The sequence below is a fragment of the Dermatophagoides pteronyssinus genome, unplaced genomic scaffold, assembly GCF_027571235.1.
Source record: "Dermatophagoides pteronyssinus isolate colony J.1.1.1.1 unplaced genomic scaffold, Derpt_VIB-CSIC_2022.12 sq0005, whole genome shotgun sequence".
In the NCBI taxonomy this organism is placed as follows: domain Eukaryota; kingdom Metazoa; phylum Arthropoda; class Arachnida; order Sarcoptiformes; family Pyroglyphidae; genus Dermatophagoides; species Dermatophagoides pteronyssinus.
In genome coordinates this window covers 699945-720743 of record NW_027461529.1, presented here as the reverse complement: position 1 = coordinate 720743, position 20799 = coordinate 699945, and the positions used below count along the sequence as shown (strand labels likewise).

At 31.3% G+C, this 20799-nt stretch overlaps 1 protein-coding gene across 2 annotated transcripts; it reads left to right on the top strand.

The window, feature by feature from the left end:
* The first annotated feature begins 1370 nt into the window (after positions 1–1370).
* On the top strand, positions 1371–18606 carry LOC113789675 (uncharacterized). 2 transcript variants are annotated; one of them, XM_075820130.1, is made up of 7 exons: positions 1371–1801; positions 3368–3665; positions 3742–4562; positions 11648–12978; positions 13041–13613; positions 13679–18055; positions 18126–18606. In XM_075820130.1, exons 3-6 carry the CDS (start codon positions 3854–3856, stop codon positions 18041–18043), a joined length of 6978 nt encoding a protein of 2325 aa, XP_075676245.1. In that variant the 5' UTR covers positions 1371–1801; positions 3368–3665; positions 3742–3853; the 3' UTR covers positions 18044–18055; positions 18126–18606. The 2 variants fall into 2 exon arrangements, with proteins under 2 accessions (XP_075676245.1, XP_027195045.2); XM_027339244.2 differs by having other exon boundaries at positions 3368–4562.
* The last annotated feature ends 2193 nt before the right edge of the window (positions 18607–20799 follow it).

Sequence of the window (20799 nt, the reverse complement as noted above, 5' to 3'; positions counted from 1 at the left end):
AACACGAATATAATCAGGAATCATTCTATCTATCAATCATTATCTATTATTATTTCTGTTTCATAAACTTCCGTAAATATTTTTTTTTCACGCTAATGGATCGTAATAGAATCCTTTTTTTTCATGATTAATGTAACGAATTGCGTTTGTTTGCGCAAAAAAAAAAGAAATTTTTTTTTTTGATTGATAATATACACGAGCGCTAGACATTTTGCAGACACTAAATGTAAATTGTATGAATGAATGAATGAATGAAATTAAATGAATTTGATTACCTTGAGAAATTGCACACGTTTTTCAAAAAAAAAAAAAAAAAAAAAAAAAAATTCAAATTGACTACACACACAAATAACACAATTGCAATGCAACACAATCGCAATACATCATTATAGAAAATGAATCGAATTCGTTTGATGATTATATGTTACCTTCTTCTTTCTTTTTTTTTTTTTAATAATCAAAATGGCAATGGCTATAACTTCTTAGCATGATGATAATGATGATCGGTTTATTTGTCGTCTATTAGTTTTTTTTTGTTTGGTCTTTGTTTTCCGTTAAATTGAATGCCATTGTCTTGTCATCGATGTTTCAATGTTTATGATCCGTTTCAATGATATCATTCAGGTCATTTTGATCAAAAACAAAAAAAAAAAACAAACTGATTCGTTCATCAATCAATCCATTCATCCATATCATATTTTATTGAATTTAAAAAAAAATATCATTTCCGTTAATCATTATGTTAAACGCATGCGTTTATCTGTTTATGTTTAATGTTTGTTACATTGTAACAGTTTTTTTTTATAAATTCATTTTTGCATATTTTATTAAATGAAAATTATAATCAGGAAAAGTTTCCAGTAACATAAAAAGAAAAAATATGATTTTTGGTTATCATTCAAAAAAAAACTAGCGCGCGCACTTTTTTTTTGTTCGTTATTATAATTATGCGCAAAAAAATTACACACACACACAAGTTCCACAATCGAATCGGTTGAATCCAAAAAAATTTTTAATATGAGAAGCTATTGATGCATTACATTACATTTCAAATACAATACTCAGGATCCTACAATGAAGTGAACATATAAAAATGCATTTAAAAAAATACAGGCAAAAAAAACGTATACGGGGCTAAGTTTAAGTTTTTATTTTTTCGATGAAAAAAAAACCATTTTGAAAGGTGATGGAAGTAAGTTATGTGGTGGAAATAGTGGTGGCCAATATTATCATTGTGTTGTTGTGTGTTTTTACGTACATTGAACATTTCCATGAACAGCTAGCTAAAAATGAATGAAAGAAATAAAAGATACAAAGAGAGAGAGAGAATGATACAAAGAGAGTGTGTATATCAGCCAGTTGCGTGTGTGTGTTATTTTGGATAGGATTCTCAGTCTCTAAACTAGTTAGTTTTAGTTTTAGTTTTAGTTTGTTATGTTAGTATGGACTTTGATCAACGAAAGAACGAATAAAACAACATTTAACCATTTTTCGGTTCAGAAAAACAAAAAAAAACATTTTTAATTATGATTATCGTTTGATGATGATCCATGATTTTCTGACCATCTCCGAAAAAGTTTTTCAAGATTGAAAATTTTGTGTTTTTTCTCCTTGTTTTTTTTCGTATGACATAATCAATGTGTGTGTGTGTGACATAATCGACAACAACTGTTTTTGATTTTTTTTTTTGTTGTTGAAAACTTTTTTGATTAATTGTGTGTGTGTGTGATGGTTAAAAATTTAAGATTTTGAATCCACAAACAAACAAACAAATTCAACTCAGGAATAATTTAATTTTCGGGTAAGTCAAATAGCAACATGTGTCCCCCAAATATATTTCTATAAATTTTATTTACTGTGTTTTGATGATAAATTTTTTTTTTGATTGAATGAAATTCAATTCAGAACAAAGAAAGACTTTTTGTTGTTTCTTTTTTTTTTGATAATCACAAAAAGATTGTTTTTTGTTTTGAAACATTCATATGATGAGAAATGTATCAACTATGCATTTGATGATTATTTCAAGTCCAAAAATAAATTTTTGTTTTTCTTCCTTGGGGTTTTTTTCCTAAATTCTACATGTGAATTTGAATAAAATCTAAGAATAGAAAATGTCAATATAGATACTACTTAGATGACATTATTGACCGACCATACCAGATGTTTTGTATGTGTGTGTGATGTCTTTGGTGATGATGATGATAATGATAATTATGAGAATATTCATGTTCATCATCATCATCATCATCAAAGATTATTTAAGTTTGCTCTTAGTGAATATTATATTATTTTTAAAAAAATGACATCAATCAACTACAGTGAACTTTGCCGGGTTTTTTTCTTGTTCTTAACTAATTAAATGCTACTTGAATTTGAAATCTTATCATTTTTTTTTCTTTATATAATTCATCATTAAGATATATATTAATGGCATAACTTTGAGCTTTGATTTTTCATTTGAAGAATGACACAAACGAAAAAAACCATTTAACTAAACTGAAAAATATATCGAGCTAATGATAACGGTTTTAGCCATCTTAAAAAACAAAACCAAAAAAAAAAACGATTGAAAACATCATCATTTTAGGTGTGTGTTAGAATGGAATGGAATCCATAAATCATCATTCAAAAAAAAGAAATCATCATCATCAAATTGATGATGATTATCATTATATGGTTTAACGACTAGATTACCCGATCATATATTATTATTTAAGCCAGAGGCAAAAAAATGGAATGGAATGGAATCCATTATTGAATGACTGTATTAGGTAACGGGCAAATAAAATGGATCGTTTTTTGTTTTGTTTTGTTTTTTTCTGTGATGGATAACAGATAAATAATAAGGAGAAACAAGATGATGGTTATCATTTTGTATTATTATAAAGATGTAAACCATTTTTTTTTTTTGCCAACTTTTTCTTATCATCATCACGATATCATCGAATGTAAAAGATTAACTTACTTGACCATCATTTTTTTTGAACATGAAATTCCAAAAAAAACAAAAACAAAGATGATGATGATGATTTTTGCATTTTTATGCATTTCCGAACCAAAACAAAAACAAACCACTATCAATTTATAAGCTTGAAATTGTTTGATATATGTAATTGGTCAATTAGTTAAAAATTATGTAATTTTTTTGATAAAGTTTCTGTTGTAAAAAAAAATTCTGAAGAATTTTTTTCTGGAAAAAATCTGCTAAATGCTAATTCAATTCGATCATTCATTTTATGGATTTATTCATTATTGAAAAAAGAAAAATTTACTTTACATCGTACGTGTATATGTTTAATGTTATTAATTACTTGTTTTTTTTTCTTTTTTATTTTTGATTATTATAATCATCATAATAATAATTTAGAAGGTTGTGTTTCAATCGATCTTTTTTCGGTTGGTTGTTTGGTCGGTCGTTGTGATCATTGGCATCCATCATCAATCATTATGTATGTTTGACGGTGGCGATAGTGATGGTGGTGGTGGCAGCGGCTCCAAGTCAAATCAAACTAAATGAATATATGTCGTCCAATGTTTGGTTGGTTTCCATTGCCATAATAATAATGAGGACCGAAAAAGCACCAATAAACATCAATAATCTATAGTAGAAAAAGGCAAACCTTTTTTTTCTTTGCCTTATAACCATTATCATCATCATCATCATGGTAGGTCTATTCACAATCATATTCAATCGTTATTCTTGTCTTATTAATCGATGACCACCACTATCATCGTGAACAGTGAACAAGTTGAACACAATCAAAAATCACCGTCAACATATCGGCCATTCATCTTTTTTCTTTTTCTTTTTTTTTGTTGAGAAAAATTTGCAATATTCGTATTCTATTCAATCATGCCTTTCGCCAAATGGAATCTCGAACCAGTATATGTCTCACGGACATTACCATGGGCATCGGCTATGGCTGCTGCTGCAGCAGCAGCAGCAGCTACAAAATCAACATTGAACAACGGTCAACATTCTTATCCGATCAAACGGAATGCAACGAAAACAACAACAACAACACCACCGATTTTGCCTGCAATACCGAATCTTCGAAAATCAAAGAAGAAAAAAATAACAAAAACAAAAATTGCTATGACAAAAGTTAATAATAATAATAATAGTGAGAATTGTTTTAGTGATGATGATCATGTGAATGATGATTATGAACAACAACAACAACAACAACATCATGATGAATCAATGATGATAAATGGCAATGGTCATCTCAGTGATAATGATGATGATAATGTGGTTGATGACATTATTGAAACACAAAATGATAATCAACAATTAATTCAAAGACCAAAAATCATTGAACCAATGACCGGTGGTGGAAACGATATGACCGATGATGAACAAGTATTAGTTAAAATACATAATCGAACATTAATTGGAATTATACAACAAATGTCATCATTATTATCATCAGCAGATCAATTATTTTCTGAACTAACAGATGAATGTAGACAAATGTTTGATCGTACAGTTAGGATTCGATCACGTTTCAATAAATTGATTATTAATATTGATCATCTTAATCATATAATGCGTCATTCAGGTAAGATTATAAATTTTTCAATAATCAAATCAACTTTTTTTCCATTATAATTATTTATTTTATTTAACATTCCAATCATTCCAAACTCAAACTATCAAATTCATTATTTATTTTATTTATCAATATATAAAACAAATAGATATATTTTATTTATTTTAAACAAACAAAACAGATAGATAGACAAATAAGTTTGAAAGCTTAACTCAATAAATCACCATATTGCACACACACATCCAATACATATCTCAATATAATCGGATTTAATCAGAATGAAAACGAAAATTTATCATAACAAATCACAGTAACTTTTGTTGCTGTTGGCTAATATGATTGTATATATCACCTGTCTAAATAAATGAATTTTTTTTCGTTTTATTTACCGGTGTGTGTGTGTGTGCAGGTATTTTTATTGATAATCTTATGATGTTTAGTTGTGTATAGGGATGATACAGAGATTACGGAAACATAGCACCCAAGTAACAAAAAAAATTATCGTCACATCGATAACATCACACACACACAGCGATGCTGAATGTTTTTCACTTGAAAAAAAAACATCAAGTCAATATATTATGTAACTTGAGAAAACAAGATGAAACAAAAATATTTTATTGGCTATAGTAGATAAATTCAATTAGATAAATTGAATTATTCGTTGAAGATAATAACGTTGGCTTTATATTTTTTATGTATTATATAATTAATTAACATATTGATCATTGACCGAACATTCATCATTTCATGATGATGGAATTCATACCGATCAAATTGATTATGATCAATGATTTTTTTTAATTATAAATCCGTTTATACAGTTTTTATTTGTTTGTATCAGTGAGTTTTTTTTTTGACACAGCCAATCTCAAATACATCTTTCAGTATAGTTCAAATACATACATGTTTAGAGAGAAATACTTTATACTAATACACACACTTGGCAAAACAAAACAAAACAACAGGAACAAAAAAAAAAAATTTAGGCCAATCAAAAATCAAATCAAAAAAAAAATAAGTTTCTCAATAACACAGGTGAATTTATGTTGTTCATTTACAGGTTTTTTTTGTTTTGTTTGATAATTATGATGATGATCTTGATTATACTGAGTGTGTGTGTGTGTGTGTCAGGCGATGTTCATTATCCTTTCAATCTTAGATCGATATTTCCGATGATCATTTTCGATTTCGTACAGAAATCGATTAAAAGAAACAAAAAAAAATGTTTCCGTTTTTCTTTTGTTTGAATAAAATAAATGATTGCAATGTTACTGTACGAAAATAATAATTGGTTTGATTTTTTTTTTTATATAATGATCTTTGATCCAAGTCGAGCAAACAAATCACAATACAGTGGTACCTCGGTTAACGACGATGATCGGGTCCTGAAAAACCGTCGTTAACCGAAATGTTCGTTAACCGAGGTACGATTTTCCATAGGTTTCAATGGAGAGCGGATAAAATTGATCCGACCTCAGACCTTGATTTCCTATTATCACCTTAAATTCTCGAAAAAAGCCATGTAATCATAATAAACTGATTATTTTTGAATTCGTTCTTATCTAGGCTAATCCATAGACTGGATCTGATAACGGAAATCATCACTTTTCGGTGATAAAAATGAAAAATGTCCCACTTCCCTTAAAAAGTTTGCTTCACTGTCATAATTCTTTACCTTTTTTTCTCAAAAAAGAGTTGCAATATGTTTTAGATTGTCTAACGATGGTCACTAAAAAATCCAAATTCATTTGTTTGAAGATCATCACTAAAAAAATCCAAATTCACTTGTTCGAAGATCATCACTAACGAATCCGAATTCACTTGCTTAAAGATCATCACTAAAAAATCCAAATTCACTAACGAAGCAATGTTCTCTGACAAATCCAAATTCACTTGCTTAACGATGGTCACTAACAAATCAAAATTCACTAACGAAGCAATGTTCTCTGACAAATCCAAATTCACTTGCTTAACGATGGTCACTAACAAATCAAAATTCACTAACCAAGCAATGATCACTGAAAAATCCAAAATTCACTTGTTTAACCATTCCAACAATGGCCAGTAAAGAATTCAAATTCACGTGTTTATAACGATTCAATTCGTTCAAAACGATTGAATTCAAAATGAAATTTTGCAAATTTTAAATCCATTCAAACCCAGGAAATTGTTTTCTTATTCAAATCCGAAATCTTTCAAAAATGAACCATATTCTCCCATAGCACTTTTTGATAACCAATCGAATTTTATTCCTTGATCGATAAGATTTGTTAAACTTTTCATTCTTTGTTGGACTTGTTTCGTTTATGAATTTGAATTCGTTACTTAGTTGAAATTGTTTAGAAAATGAATTTGGATTTTTCAGTGATCATTGCTTGGTTAGAAATTTGGATTTTTCAGTGATCATTGCTTGGTTAGGAAATTTGGATTTTTCAGTGATCATTGCTTGGTTAGCAAATTTTGATTTGTTAGTGACCATCGTTAAGCAAGTGAATTTGGATTTTTCAGTGATCATTGCTTGGTTAGGAAATTTGGATTTTTCAGTGATCATTGCTTGGTTAGCAAATTTTGATTTGTTAGTGACCATCGTTAAGCAAGTGAATTTGGATTTTTCAGTGATCATTGCTTGGTTAGGAAATTTGGATTTTTCAGTGATCATTGCTTGGTTAGCAAATTTTGATTTGTTAGTGACCATCGTTAAGCAAGTGAATTTGGATTTTTCAGTGATCATTGCTTGGTTAGGAAATTTGGATTTTTCAGTGATCATTGCTTGGTTAGGAAATTTGGATTTTTCAGTGATCATTGCTTGGTTAGGAAATTTGGATTTTTCAGTGATCATTGCTTGGTTAGCAAATTTTGATTTGTTAGTGACCATCGTTAAGCAAGTGAATTTGGATTTTTCAGTGATCATTGCTTGGTTAGGAAATTTGGATTTTTCAGTGATCATTGCTTGGTTAGGAAATTTTGATTTTTCAGTGATCATTGCTTGGTTAGCAAATTTTGATTTGTTAGTGACCATCGTTAAGCAAGTGAATTTGGATTTTTCAGTGATCATTGCTTGGTTAGGAAATTTGGATTTTTCAGTGATCATTGCTTGGTTAGCAAATTTTGATTTTTCAGTGATCATTGCTTGGTTAGCAAATTTTGATTTGTTAGTGACCATCGTTAAGCAAGTGAATTTGGATTTTTCAGTGATCATTGCTTGGTTAGGAAATTTGGATTTTTCAGTGATCATTGCTTGGTTAGCAAATTTTGATTTTTCAGTGATCATTGCTTGGTTAGCAAATTTTGATTTGTTAGTGACCATCGTTAAGCAAGTGAATTTGGATTTTTCAGTGATCATTGCTTGGTTAGGAAATTTGGATTTTTCAGTGATCATTGCTTGGTTAGCAAATTTTGATTTTTCAGTGATCATTGCTTGGTTAGCAAATTTTGATTTGTTAGTGACCATCGTTAAGCAAGTGAATTTGGATTTTTCAGTGATCATTGCTTGGTTAGGAAATTTGGATTTTTCAGTGATCATTGCTTGGTTAGCAAATTTTGATTTTTCAGTGATCATTGCTTGGTTAGCAAATTTTGATTTGTTAGTGACCATCGTTAAGCAAGTGAATTTGGATTTTTCAGTGATCATTGCTTGGTTAGGAAATTTGGATTTTTCAGTGATCATTGCTTGGTTAGTAAATTTGGATTTGTCAGTGATCATCGTTAAGCAAGCGAATTTTGAATCGTTAGTAATCATAGCTGAATAAGGGAATTCAGATTTGTTCAACCAAAAAGAATCATTTTCGGCTAGCGATTATTATATTTGGAACTTGTAATTTTCATGAAATTTCTTGATTAGATATCAATTCTCATAAGTAGGATGTTGTCTTTGTTGAAAAAATCAAATATTTATAATAAATTATACGCAAAAAAATCAAAAAATTGATTTTTTTAAATCGTCGTTAACCGAAAAAATCATCGTTAACTGAGGTAATTTTTTCTCCTGACCCATCGTCGTTAACCGAAAATTTCGTTAACCGAGGTGTTCGTTAACCGAGGTACCACTGTATTGTTTTTTTTTTTTTTAAATATTTGCTCGTCATTGTCGTAGGTCGATGCTATGATAGATAGAAGAGTTGTTCGAATCGAATGAATAGAATCCGGTTTTTTTTTGGCCACCTTTATATCTTGTTCTTTTCTTTTCTTGTTTTGCCTTCGCCCTTTCACCTTGTTGTTGTTGTTGTTGTATACGCGCCAAGTTAAAATGATGACTATAAACAATTTGTTCCATCTATGCTTCTTACATATTAGAATCAAACATTTTAGTATCCGTATAATAGTTGTTTGATCTTTACAATCGTTTTCGTTTTTTGTGTGTGTAATAATAATCAATAACCAGATGAAAATTTAGCTACCATCATTATAATCATTATTGATCATGATATTAAACCAGTTGAATAATAATAATAAAAAAAATCGATAGCCGTATGATGTTTAATTCATAATTTGATCAGTATATGCCCAACTGATGATAAACTAAAGACAAGCTTACGAACAGGCAGGAAAAAATTGCATCCGTTGCACATTTTCATTGTAAGGGTCTATTCGGTTTTCGTCGATTTAGGTCAAAGGTTGAGACCTAAGGTCTAAGATTTAACTTTTTTTTTACTATTTAGTCAATAGTGATGAATCTACAACAAACACATGGTCGACAATTATGATGTATTTTGGAATTAAAATTGAAATTTGCAATGAATTGAACTAACGAATGCAATGAAACGGTCGCGTGGCTTTTCTGTTCTCTTCATATAAATGAATGAAAATTTGATGATGATGATGATGATGTGGTGATGGTGGTTTCCAATCCAATTTTTTTTGACGGTTATTATTATTATTTGCGCCAGATTGTTGCCTGACTTTGATCAAAAAAAAGAGCGAGAGGGCCAGGTGTTCGCCTTTTGGTGTTTTCGTTTTTTGATTGGGTGAATGGTGAATAGTGTAAACGGGTGTGGTAAACATTTGAACAAAAACTAAAACATTTGTGTTTGACCTTCGTCTGATGACATTTTTGGTCATCATTTTTTTTTTGACATTACCATTACATACATAGGTTACATTTACATTTATATTCAACCTACACAGACATCACTATAAATGTATCATACAGGATTAAAAGAAGAAAAAAAAAGAATTTGAAAATTGCATCCGGCAGCCATGATTCGAATTTTATTCATAGATTGCCGGCATTCATGTTTTCAGGTTTTTCTTTTCTTTTTTTTAACCAATGAACAAAAACAAAACAAAACAAAAAATGAGTGGGTGACCCGATAATATTTTCTGTTTTTGTTGAAAGTATATAAACCTGTCAATTTAAAAAAACAACAAATAATTCTTGTTGCAGCAATTTTTCTCTTTTTCTTTTTCTTTGACCAACAGAAAAAAAAGAAGGGTCAAACAAATATACAAACAAACACACACACACAAACATCATAGGTAAACAACAATTAAGTTTTTGTTTTTAAAGATTCTCCTGATGGAAGTTGATCTACGACCTTCCTATTTACTAATTGCTTTAGTACAGTGATTCTCAACCAGTGTGCCGCGGCACTTTAGTGTGCCGCGAAATTCTGAAAATGCAACTGTTATATATTCAAAAATTCTAAAATTGTGCCGCGACAACAAAAAGGTTGAGAATCACTGCTTTAGTATCATATAATGTACTCACGTTACACTTAACATTTTTCAAATTGAAGAAAAACTTACAATAACAACACTAATGAACTAAAATAGTCTTTTGTGTTTTTGTGTATAAAGAGATATTGGATTGAAAAAAAAACTAGAACAAAACTTGGAAAATCAAATTAGAAAAAAAACTATTTTCCAAGATAAAATGATTCGAAACAAAGGCCGGGTAATCAATAAAATGATATTAAAATACGCATGATCAAATCGAATCAATTTTTTTTTGTTTTTGTTACCCGAGCAACAACCAACCACTGTTGAAGTTAACGCCCTTTCGACAATATGATTGGTTGTCGTTATCCGTCCAGATTGAGAATAACCCGGTAGCCAGAGATTTTCTATAGATGAAAGTGATCATTGAACTTTTTTTTTATTGTTGTCATTCTGATCATCTTGCAATGACACAATGATGTTGATTTCTGACTGAAAAAAAAATCATTTCGTACAAATTGTGTACGAAACAATTTGATTAATAAAAATTTTTCAAACAAAAAAAAACTTAACGAAAACAGAAATCGATTGATTCGATCCTGGTTCTGTTCATGCTCAACAACCAACCAACCAACCAACCAAAATTTAGACAATTATTATTATTGAGAATAACCAGTTGCTTGCATGTTTCACACAGTTGTCATTCAAAAAAAAAAAGAAAAAATTTCTATGGGAAACAATAGCAAAATGAAATGAAACAACGTTTGAGCAAAAAAAGATCTGTTCATTGACACACACACACACACGAGATTGTCAACGTTCGAGTGGAAATCATTTTTTTTTTTTTTTGTCAAAATCCTGTCATCATCATCATGATGAGATTGTATTCGAAACAAACATTACCGAAACTAAAAAAAAAAAAATAAATTTATTTTAGGAAAAAAAACGGATGGATGTTATTCACAACCAAAGAACACAAAGATAATAATAATAAAAAAAATCTTGTCTATTTATAAACCATGTTATTATCAAATTTATTATCATCATCATCATTCATAGATCTCGTTACATTGCAGTCAACACCTAATGATCTTTATTATTTAATGATTTGAAAAATAGAAATAGAAATTGACATTATCATCATTTTTTTAACAATAAAATAAAAATCTGTTGCAAAATGCAAAATGTTGGACATTTTTTTTGTTGCTTTGTTTGATGGATAAATCTATTAGGTCATAGGATTCATAATGATGAGACACACGTGATACTTTTTTCTTTACTTTCTATCATCAGTATACACGTGTGTGTTACATAATTTTTAACATCAAACAATTATCATTAGGAAAATAATTATAGGATAAAAGTTATTAGCCTCCAAAATGACAATAGAAAATTATTTCTTAATGATTTAATTTTGTTTTTTGTTTTTTTATCAGTTCCAACGATTGGTCACATATCTGATTACTATAATCAACTTCGACAAAAACAACAACAACAGTCACAGGATCCTTTTGTATTGATTGGAAATGTTCCACATCAGCTAAAATATCTGAATCAAATAATTCATTTTCAACCGGTTCAAAATAATCAACAACATTCATCAGGTCATCATCATCATCACAATTGGAAAAGTTCACGACAATTAGATCGTTCATTATTTACTATTAATAGTCGTCCTGTTTCGATTCGTAATCTTTATGCACGTGCACATTCACCCGGTGATGTACGACTTTCGTGTTCAATATTTTCATCGCCATTCATAAAATCATCATCATTATGGTTGGCTAGAAATCATCAATTATTATCCACCGAAAATATGACAATTTTGTCTAAAATTGATAATGTTGATTCTAAAAAAAATCAATCATTAACATGTCAATGTCATTGTGGCCGTTGTCATACATCGTTACCAATATCAAATCCCGGTGATGGTCTAGATGCTGGTTCTTCAATGGTCACATCATCATTATCTTCTAGTCATGAACATAATCATACTAATCAATGTGAATATTGTCATCATCATGTGACTAATGGCATTGTATCCAATGACTCTAATTCTTCAACATCATCAGCTTCATCATCATCGGTTGTTACATGGTCATCGGTTACTTCGTCAACATTCGAACCAATTGCTTCAACATCAACGATGCATAAAAATGAACAAAAAAATTTACGACCAACGACGAAAACTAAAGTAGCTCCAATGTCTTCTTTTTCATCATCCGGTGATTATTATCCAAATGATACTTCCAATAAATCCAATAATTGTCAACCAGCAATAACAGCTACTACTACCAAAACGATTGATGATTTTTTTCGCGATAATAATGTTAATTTAAATGGAAATGAACAACAACGACAAGAAATGATCGAAAATACTCGATGTATTTGTTCATGCGATAGTCAACCTGATGATCATCACCATCAATCGGCATTGTCCGGTCAGCAGAATAGTTCCAATGCAACGATCAATCAATCGATGACCACAGCAGCAGCTATGGCAATGGGAACGTCAACTGTTATTCCACCCGATTATTGGTATTGGTGGTGGCTTATGGAATCCAATTGTACAGGTGTTATTCCGAATGCCAATCATAGAGGGTTTGCTCCTGGTACGGTTTCAAATCCCGGCAATCAAACTCAAACCGGTACTGTTCATGATAATTATAAACGATGGTCATCGGCATTGACCGGTTCATCGCCATTAAAGCCAACATTGTTGGATGAAACAACCATATGGCTTCGAGAGAATATCGAAACTCGACGGGTAAGTTCACCTTCAACATCATGCATTCTTTTTTTTAATGAATTAATTTATTTCTTTTTCAGCCTGAAAGTATTGTCATCAAATCGGTATCCGAATTACCTGAACATATTTTATTGGAACGTGCATTAAGTCCACCTTGTTCATCACATCGAATAACTTTGCGACGTCATCCATCAAAATCATCGACGATCATCAACGATGATGAACAAAATGATGAAATCGATAAACATTCACCTAAATTGAGACGTCGTTGGTCGTTACTTCCATTACGACGTTTATCTAAACGTTGGCGTTTGACGAATAATAATCGTTTAAGTTTGGCCGTCGATAATGGTTCACTTTCCGACAATGAACGAATTGAACGTCAAAAATTGTTATTGGGTCGTGATTCTAGTCATAAATACCAGAATAAGAATAATGGTATTCACACATCTTCTATTGGTCATGATGATAAAGATGCTGATGATGGTAATGATGATGATGATGATGATGATCCAAAAGAGATAATATTAATGTCACCCGAAGAAAGATCACAATTATTGGCCAAACAATTTTCCGACTCACAAACTGTTTCGATTGATGTTTCTGGTCGTTCATTTGATAGATTATCTAATACACGACGATCATTGATACATGTAAGTTGATTTTGATTTACAACTTTGATCAGAAACAAAATTATCATTGTTTTTCTTTTTTTAAGTCTGAATTTCATATACCACGAAATAAGATTCTGGGCTATCATACACATCGAAGATCTCGATCTAAATCACCTCATCATATTAGTGTTCGTCATACCAATGATACTTTGATATCACCTTATGCTCTTGGACATTTGAAAAATCCTGCCGATATTAACTATCATAAAAATCGGACACCATTACAATCTGATACAACCAGGAAAATTATTGCCATTGAAAAAGGATGCCAAACGGATAATAATCTGATGATGATGATGATGGAGAGAATCGGTTCTCCATTACAAAACTCGACATCCAACAACAACAATAATAGTAATAGATTTGTTGTACCAATAGAAGTTCATCGCAATCATAATGATTTGATGATTGATCATCAAAGAACTCACAAAAAACAACTTCGACGACAACAACATCACAATGACAATGATGCTGATGATGATTATGATGGTTACGATGATGATGATGATGATGAATATGTAGTCATTCGAAAACGAAATCAACAATTACCAACAAATCATAGAGCTACCCGGATCGATGATACTACTTCATCTACTGCATCAATGGAATTAGGGGCTTCATGGCGAAATCATCGTGGTGTCTCTCTCCTCAATGGTAAATGTTCGGATGCAGCATCACAATCAAACAAAATCAATCCAACAATTATGTATGATCAGTATCGTTCTTCAATAGCCGTACAAACTGCCCCAATGACAACGACAAATGCCACCAATTTGAACACTATTAATGATGAAGACATCGACACGAAAAAAGATACTGAAACTGCAATATGTCAAACAAAACAAAATGGTGCACGTTCATCAAGCGGAAATTGGAGTGCAGCTACCAGTGATTTGATACCATCATCATCGTCATCATCATCACCACCGTTAAATATCCAGATGGTTTCGAAAAATGTGAATAAAAATCTACAACAACAACGGCGTAACATTCGATCACAACAACAACATTTAGATCCAACAACAACACCTACGACAACAGCTACAACAACAAATAATAATAATAATTCTGAAGAAGCCGAATCTGTTTATTCGGTTGATAATGATGGCTATTATACTTCAATGCATACCGATTCGGGTTTGTTTTTTTTAGGACAAAGTAATTATTGTAATCAAACTTTACCACCATTTTCGACGGTCAACAATGCCAAAACTAAGACCAGTACATTCACTAGTCAGACTAGCCTGGCCAAACGTCAACTACATTTGCAACAACAACAACAACAACAAAGACGAATAATAGATTCTAATGAATTATATCGATTTAATTTGTTATCACCAATTCAAAAACAACAAAATCGTTGGAAACGATTAAATCCTACAGCTAATGTTATTAATCGTCGTAATCATACGCAACTGGCAGTCACTCATACAACAGACACGAAAGATGTTGACATTCAATCGACTCAAATGGACAAACATTGTGAAAAAATAGAAGAAAATAAGAACGCAAACGAACAAAATTTGGAGCCAAACGACGGTAACAATTCTTTGAGACGATCATCACTGGAAGAATTCGGATCGAATTTATCGATAAATTCGATATTATCAAATAGTGATGCCTGTGATACATCAACGGCCGCAGCACTGGATCATGTTAGTTATGGTACCTGTAATTCATCGATGGCCGATTTTGATTGTTCCGTATCACATTGTTCACATCAAATACCTATTGTTGTACAGCAATCTCAATCTCAAGGCAATAAACAACAACAACAATGTTCGAGATCTTACCTTCGTAATATTCAATCAAATCGATTGCGTACTGCTTCTGGAACATATCAAGAAGATGAAACTACTACATGTACCGGTACTGGAACTATTCGTTCAAGTTCAAGTTCTGAAACATTACATACAAATGATTATGAAGAATCTGAACCGATGAATGATGATGATATGATGACCGCGAATCATGATCATCATCATCGTAACCATGTACAAAAAACATCAAGAAATTATCATTCATTATCAGCGACCAAAATCAATCATCATCCATCAACATTGACATCGGCATCGATCACTGCCGGCAACGCTTTGAGATATCAGAAACCTAAACGATACGTTAGTCTGACTGAAAGTAGTAGTGCATCAAGTAGTTGCCGAAAATTACCGCCGCCGCCACCACCTCCACGAGTGTCGAGTATGCTACGAACATTACAGAAATATAATACAAAACGTACAACTAACAAACGACAACAGCAACAACGACAATCGATCGATACTGCCGATCATAATAGTTGTTCATCGAAAACAACAAATGATCATCAAAGAAAAATATATGATCAATCGGGTAATAATAGTCGTGATGTATCCATTGTTTCGGAAAGTAATTCCGAATATTTATTACAATCAATTCATGATGAACGACGAAGACGATTGTTTATGGATGTTGATACAAATCGTTCATATCCACCATTATCGTATATTGTTGATCAAATGACCGATACGGCTACATCGGTCAGTATTCCAAGTTCATTTTGTTTTGATGATGAACTTGGTAGAGAAAATCCAGAAACAATTCAACAAGAAAGTGATGTAAGCTCAAATGAAGAAAATGATCCGGCTTTGAAAAGGCATAACAATTTTCAAACTTCAGATACATCGATAAGCAATCGAACTATAACGCCTGTGTTGGCGGATCAATATCCGGATGATAATGATGATGACAATCAATCCCAACAACAACCAAAAATGACAAAAAAACAACTCGAACATCGACATCTTTCGTCACCATTGCCGCCACCAAAGCTGGATTCATTTACATTGAATCATCATAATTCACGTCAAAATCCACGTTCACACCAAAATCATCGATATCAATCTTCGACGGCGATACGAAAAAACCAGAACACTAATCAGCAACAGCAATCGTCTTGCTCATCATTGACATCTTCCTCAACTATCAAAGCTCCATCATCACCAGAATCGATTCCAAAACCGAAACCACGTAATTCTTTGATTCTTTGCACCACCATTTCGACATCTAGCGATACAACACCTTCATTGTCATCAGTGATGAGTACAAGTACATTCTCTACCAGTACTTGTTCATCATCGACAACTGGTGGTGGTGGTGGTGCGTTTAGTTCACCCGATTCTACTCAAACAATTGTGACTGCCATTCATACTAGATCGACTAACGAACATGAAAACCATCCATCCGGACCGAATGCAGATGATGACAAACAAATTGGATCTACAAAAACTCCAACTCAGGCAACATCACCCACAGAATCTTCACCATCAATGATGAAACAACAATCTAGTAGACGTTTGACAACCGAAGATTTATTTATAATTTTGCATAATTCAAAAAAACGTCACAATATACGTGCGGATCCACAACTTTTTTCACCATCGCAACGATTATCATCATCGCCTAACAACAGTCAATGTAGCAGTTCATCACCATCTGGACCTCGATCTCCTTTGAGTCCTGTTGATGGTCATAAAAGTGAGTTATCATCACCCCTTTCAACAACAGCGATTGAAGAGAATGTAGAGGCCACCGGATCACTAAAACGTCGATCATGGACAAGTGGTTGTAGTTTACCAACATCACCATCATTTGCTAATAATAATAATAATAACCGAACAAGGCAAAGTTTAGCTTCAGATCGATTAGGACCAATACGGCCAACTACATTGAACGATTTTAAACGACTGTTAGCACAGGTCAGGCCATCATCGGTAACTTCCACTTCCAGCACTAATAGCTCAAATTCCAATAACATTATTGCGGCTAACGCCACACAAGCTGCATCTACGTACACTGCTTTGCAGCAAATTCTAAACAAATCTCCGAATTGTCATTCACCACCACCATTACCCACAAACGGATCGATATCGCAATCTCTTTCGGCTTCTTCGCCAACCTCATCGGGTATCAGTTCATCAATGTCATCGCCTATTTGTAGTCCAATGTCACCTATTAAATCTTCCACGATAGTTTCATCGAATAGTTCGACAAACGGGTCACCCGAAACATCTAAGCCATTAAACACCCAAGCTAATCAATCAATGGCAAATTTCATTAAAAAATTTTCCAAATCAAAATTTTTATCACAAGTTTATACAAATCCGACCGATCGTATGATGACTACTGGTGTAGTTGGTGGAAGTGGCCAGAACACCACAGCCAGTCTATGTATCGGTATTGGACATCGAAATCAATCGATCGGTGGTAGATGTCCACCAATTCCCGAAGATGATTCGGTCATAACATCTTCAACAACAACGGCCAAAGCAAATACCAATCTACCTAATAATGCTCATACAGATAATAATAAATCTGATCAGGTGCCATCAACATCGGGACAGGTACATAATTGTACCAGTACTTGGGTCTAAATTACTCATCAGGTAATTTTATCCTAAAATCAATTCATTTCCAATTTACTTAATGCAATTTTTTTATTATTTTCATTTACAGATTGTTTGTCTCGTCTCGATTACGATAATAATAATATCCAATCTGCAATGACAATGATTGTCTGGATTTGTTTGGCGGAATTGTTTTTTTTTTTTTGAATCTGATTTGGTGTTTCGATATTTGAATTGATCGAAAATCATTTTCGGATGGAATTCGTAAATATTTTATTTTTTTTTTGGCTGGCCAAATTTTTTTTCAAGACATTTATCGATGCATTGTTACAATTGTCAGATTGATGATTTTATTATTATTATTATTGTTATAATTATTACCACCGATTATTATCATAATTATGAAATTAAACCGACTTTGATCAATATAATATTTGTTTTCTCATTTGTCATCAATACTACTTATCCATATCTGATTTTTATACTCACATACACACAGATCTTTTATAAATTTCTTTGATTTACAAATATTATTATTATTATTATTATTATCATTATAATAAATAAATGTTCATTGCAATTATCCTAAATGAATGATGTAAATTGTATGATTGCTGTATTCAAGAAAAATAGATGGCACCACACAACCAATTATCGTGATGATCTAATGGCAAAATTGGCCGCAAGGAACCAAAGAATAATAAAAAAATTAAGAGGAGAAACACGCGATTCACTACTTATATAATATAATCGTGGCATTCAAATGTAAAGAAATAAAATAAAATAACTATCTTAATGTACAAGATTTACAAGATGAACAAATGTAAAGCTTTGGGTAATGGCAAAAATACCATTCCTTTTTTTTTGTTAGCTGGTTGTGGTCATGCTGTTGATGTGACTATCTCATTGATGATGTAGATGACGATGATGGCCATTATATGGCACACATCAAAGGATCCGATGCCGACATCATCATCATCAAACATGATGTAGATGATGATGTTAGTGATGTTCTTGTCTTTGATGGTGATAACAACCAAAAATTATATTCATTCATTCGACAATCATCATTACAGATTGAATGGTTGAACGATTCCCTTGTTACTGAGTGATAAATTTTCAAAATTAAAAAATATTAAAATTAAAGTATAAAAAAAAATAAAATACCTTGCTATTTTTTTTCTTGAAAATTTGTATGAAAGTCATCAAATCAATCAGTCACCCAATCACATATAGCCATATTATCATTGAATTAAACTGATCCGTTGTCATATGGAAACCTTTTTTTCTTACTTATCTTTTTTATGGATGTAAAATGTGTAAACAACAGTACATATTCAAAAACACACACACAAAATAATGGCTTGTAAATGAAATTTATCTTTTACTCTGATTTTACACACACACACAAACAAATACAAATGATGCAAAACTCTTATATAATAATCTGATTGGAAACAAAGACAATCTATCTAGATATCGACCCAGCAAATATTTTCAAGTGTTATTTTTCCTTATAGAAACAAAATGAATATTTTCAATTTCCATCATCATTTTTGTGGCTTTTCTTCTTTAATAATAATAAACATTGTGGTTGTTGCTTTTTTAAAAATCATTTTATCTACCATGAATGAATAATTTTTTTTCGCTTTAATAGGCAGCTGTCATCACGCCTCAGCTAGTTAATCGATCTTTTTTTTTGTTTTTCCTCTAAACAACATTGACCTCACCTTACCTCACCTCACCCCAAAGAAGAAGAAGAAACATTCGACCTGTATACCAAAAAAAGTAACCAAAATGTTTTGGTCGAAAAAAATGATCATTTATTATTGATGAAATTCAATAATTTTGTTTTTGTTTCGTTTTCATTTCAATCAATCAATAAATAAATCTTTGTAGTGAAAGTTAATCAAAACGATTTTTTTTCTGAAGAAAAATTAATCAATCAAATTTGATTTGAAAATGGAAAAAACTAAAACAAAAATAAGAAAAACGAATTCATTAAGGAATTTTATTCATCAACAATGATGATGATGATATTGATTGGATTGATAAATTTGAGATTTAGTCAAGATCAACTTTAAATCCAAATATCAGATTATCGTCATTCTTTTAAACTGAAAAATACCATGATCATCAAATGATCAAACACCAACCTGTTACCTGCTGTCGGTCTTTCTTTGTTTTTATTGAGGTTTTCTTTGGTTGAATTGCTTTGCAATATTATCACAGATATAAATCATGTTCACTTAATTTTTTTTTGTTTTTGTTTTCGTTTCGAATATAATCTTTTCAAATGTTCGATTCCTTTTTTTTCAAGATAATCATCGACATCATCATCATTTATTTTACATTTTTTTGTTTGTAATTCATTTTGGTTATAACGACGACTACGACCAATATTATGATCACATCATCATCATCATTAATTTTGTTTTTTTTTAAATCAAACCAAACCATTCTACTTGAAAACATTCATTATATTGGTTGACACCAATGATCAAATAGGGTGAATGTCATTTTTATTTTCTTGTTAAATAAATTCCTATTCTGTGATTGATGATCATTGATGAATCTGAACAAATTCCAAAGATTGATAAAAACCAGGATTGATAATCATCATCATCATCATCGTTATTTATAATGATCGTTTATTTTTAATTTTTACTTTTTGATTCGATAAACTCAAATTTTATAAATAATGATTATAGCTAGAACCTTGTTTGTTTATATATTTATCTGTTTGTTTGTTTTTGTTTTGCCTGTCGTCAACATTTAGTTAT

Coding starts and splice junctions, on each gene's coding strand:
- LOC113789675 (XM_075820130.1), top strand. CDS start 3,854: ATGCCTTTCGCCAAATGGAATCTCGAACCAGTATATGTCTCACGGACA. Junction 4,563..11,647: donor TCATATAATGCGTCATTCAG/GTAAGATTATAA, acceptor TTTTTTTATCAG/TTCCAACGATTGGTCACATA. Junction 13,614..13,678: donor CACGACGATCATTGATACAT/GTAAGTTGATTT, acceptor TCTTTTTTTAAG/TCTGAATTTCATATACCACG.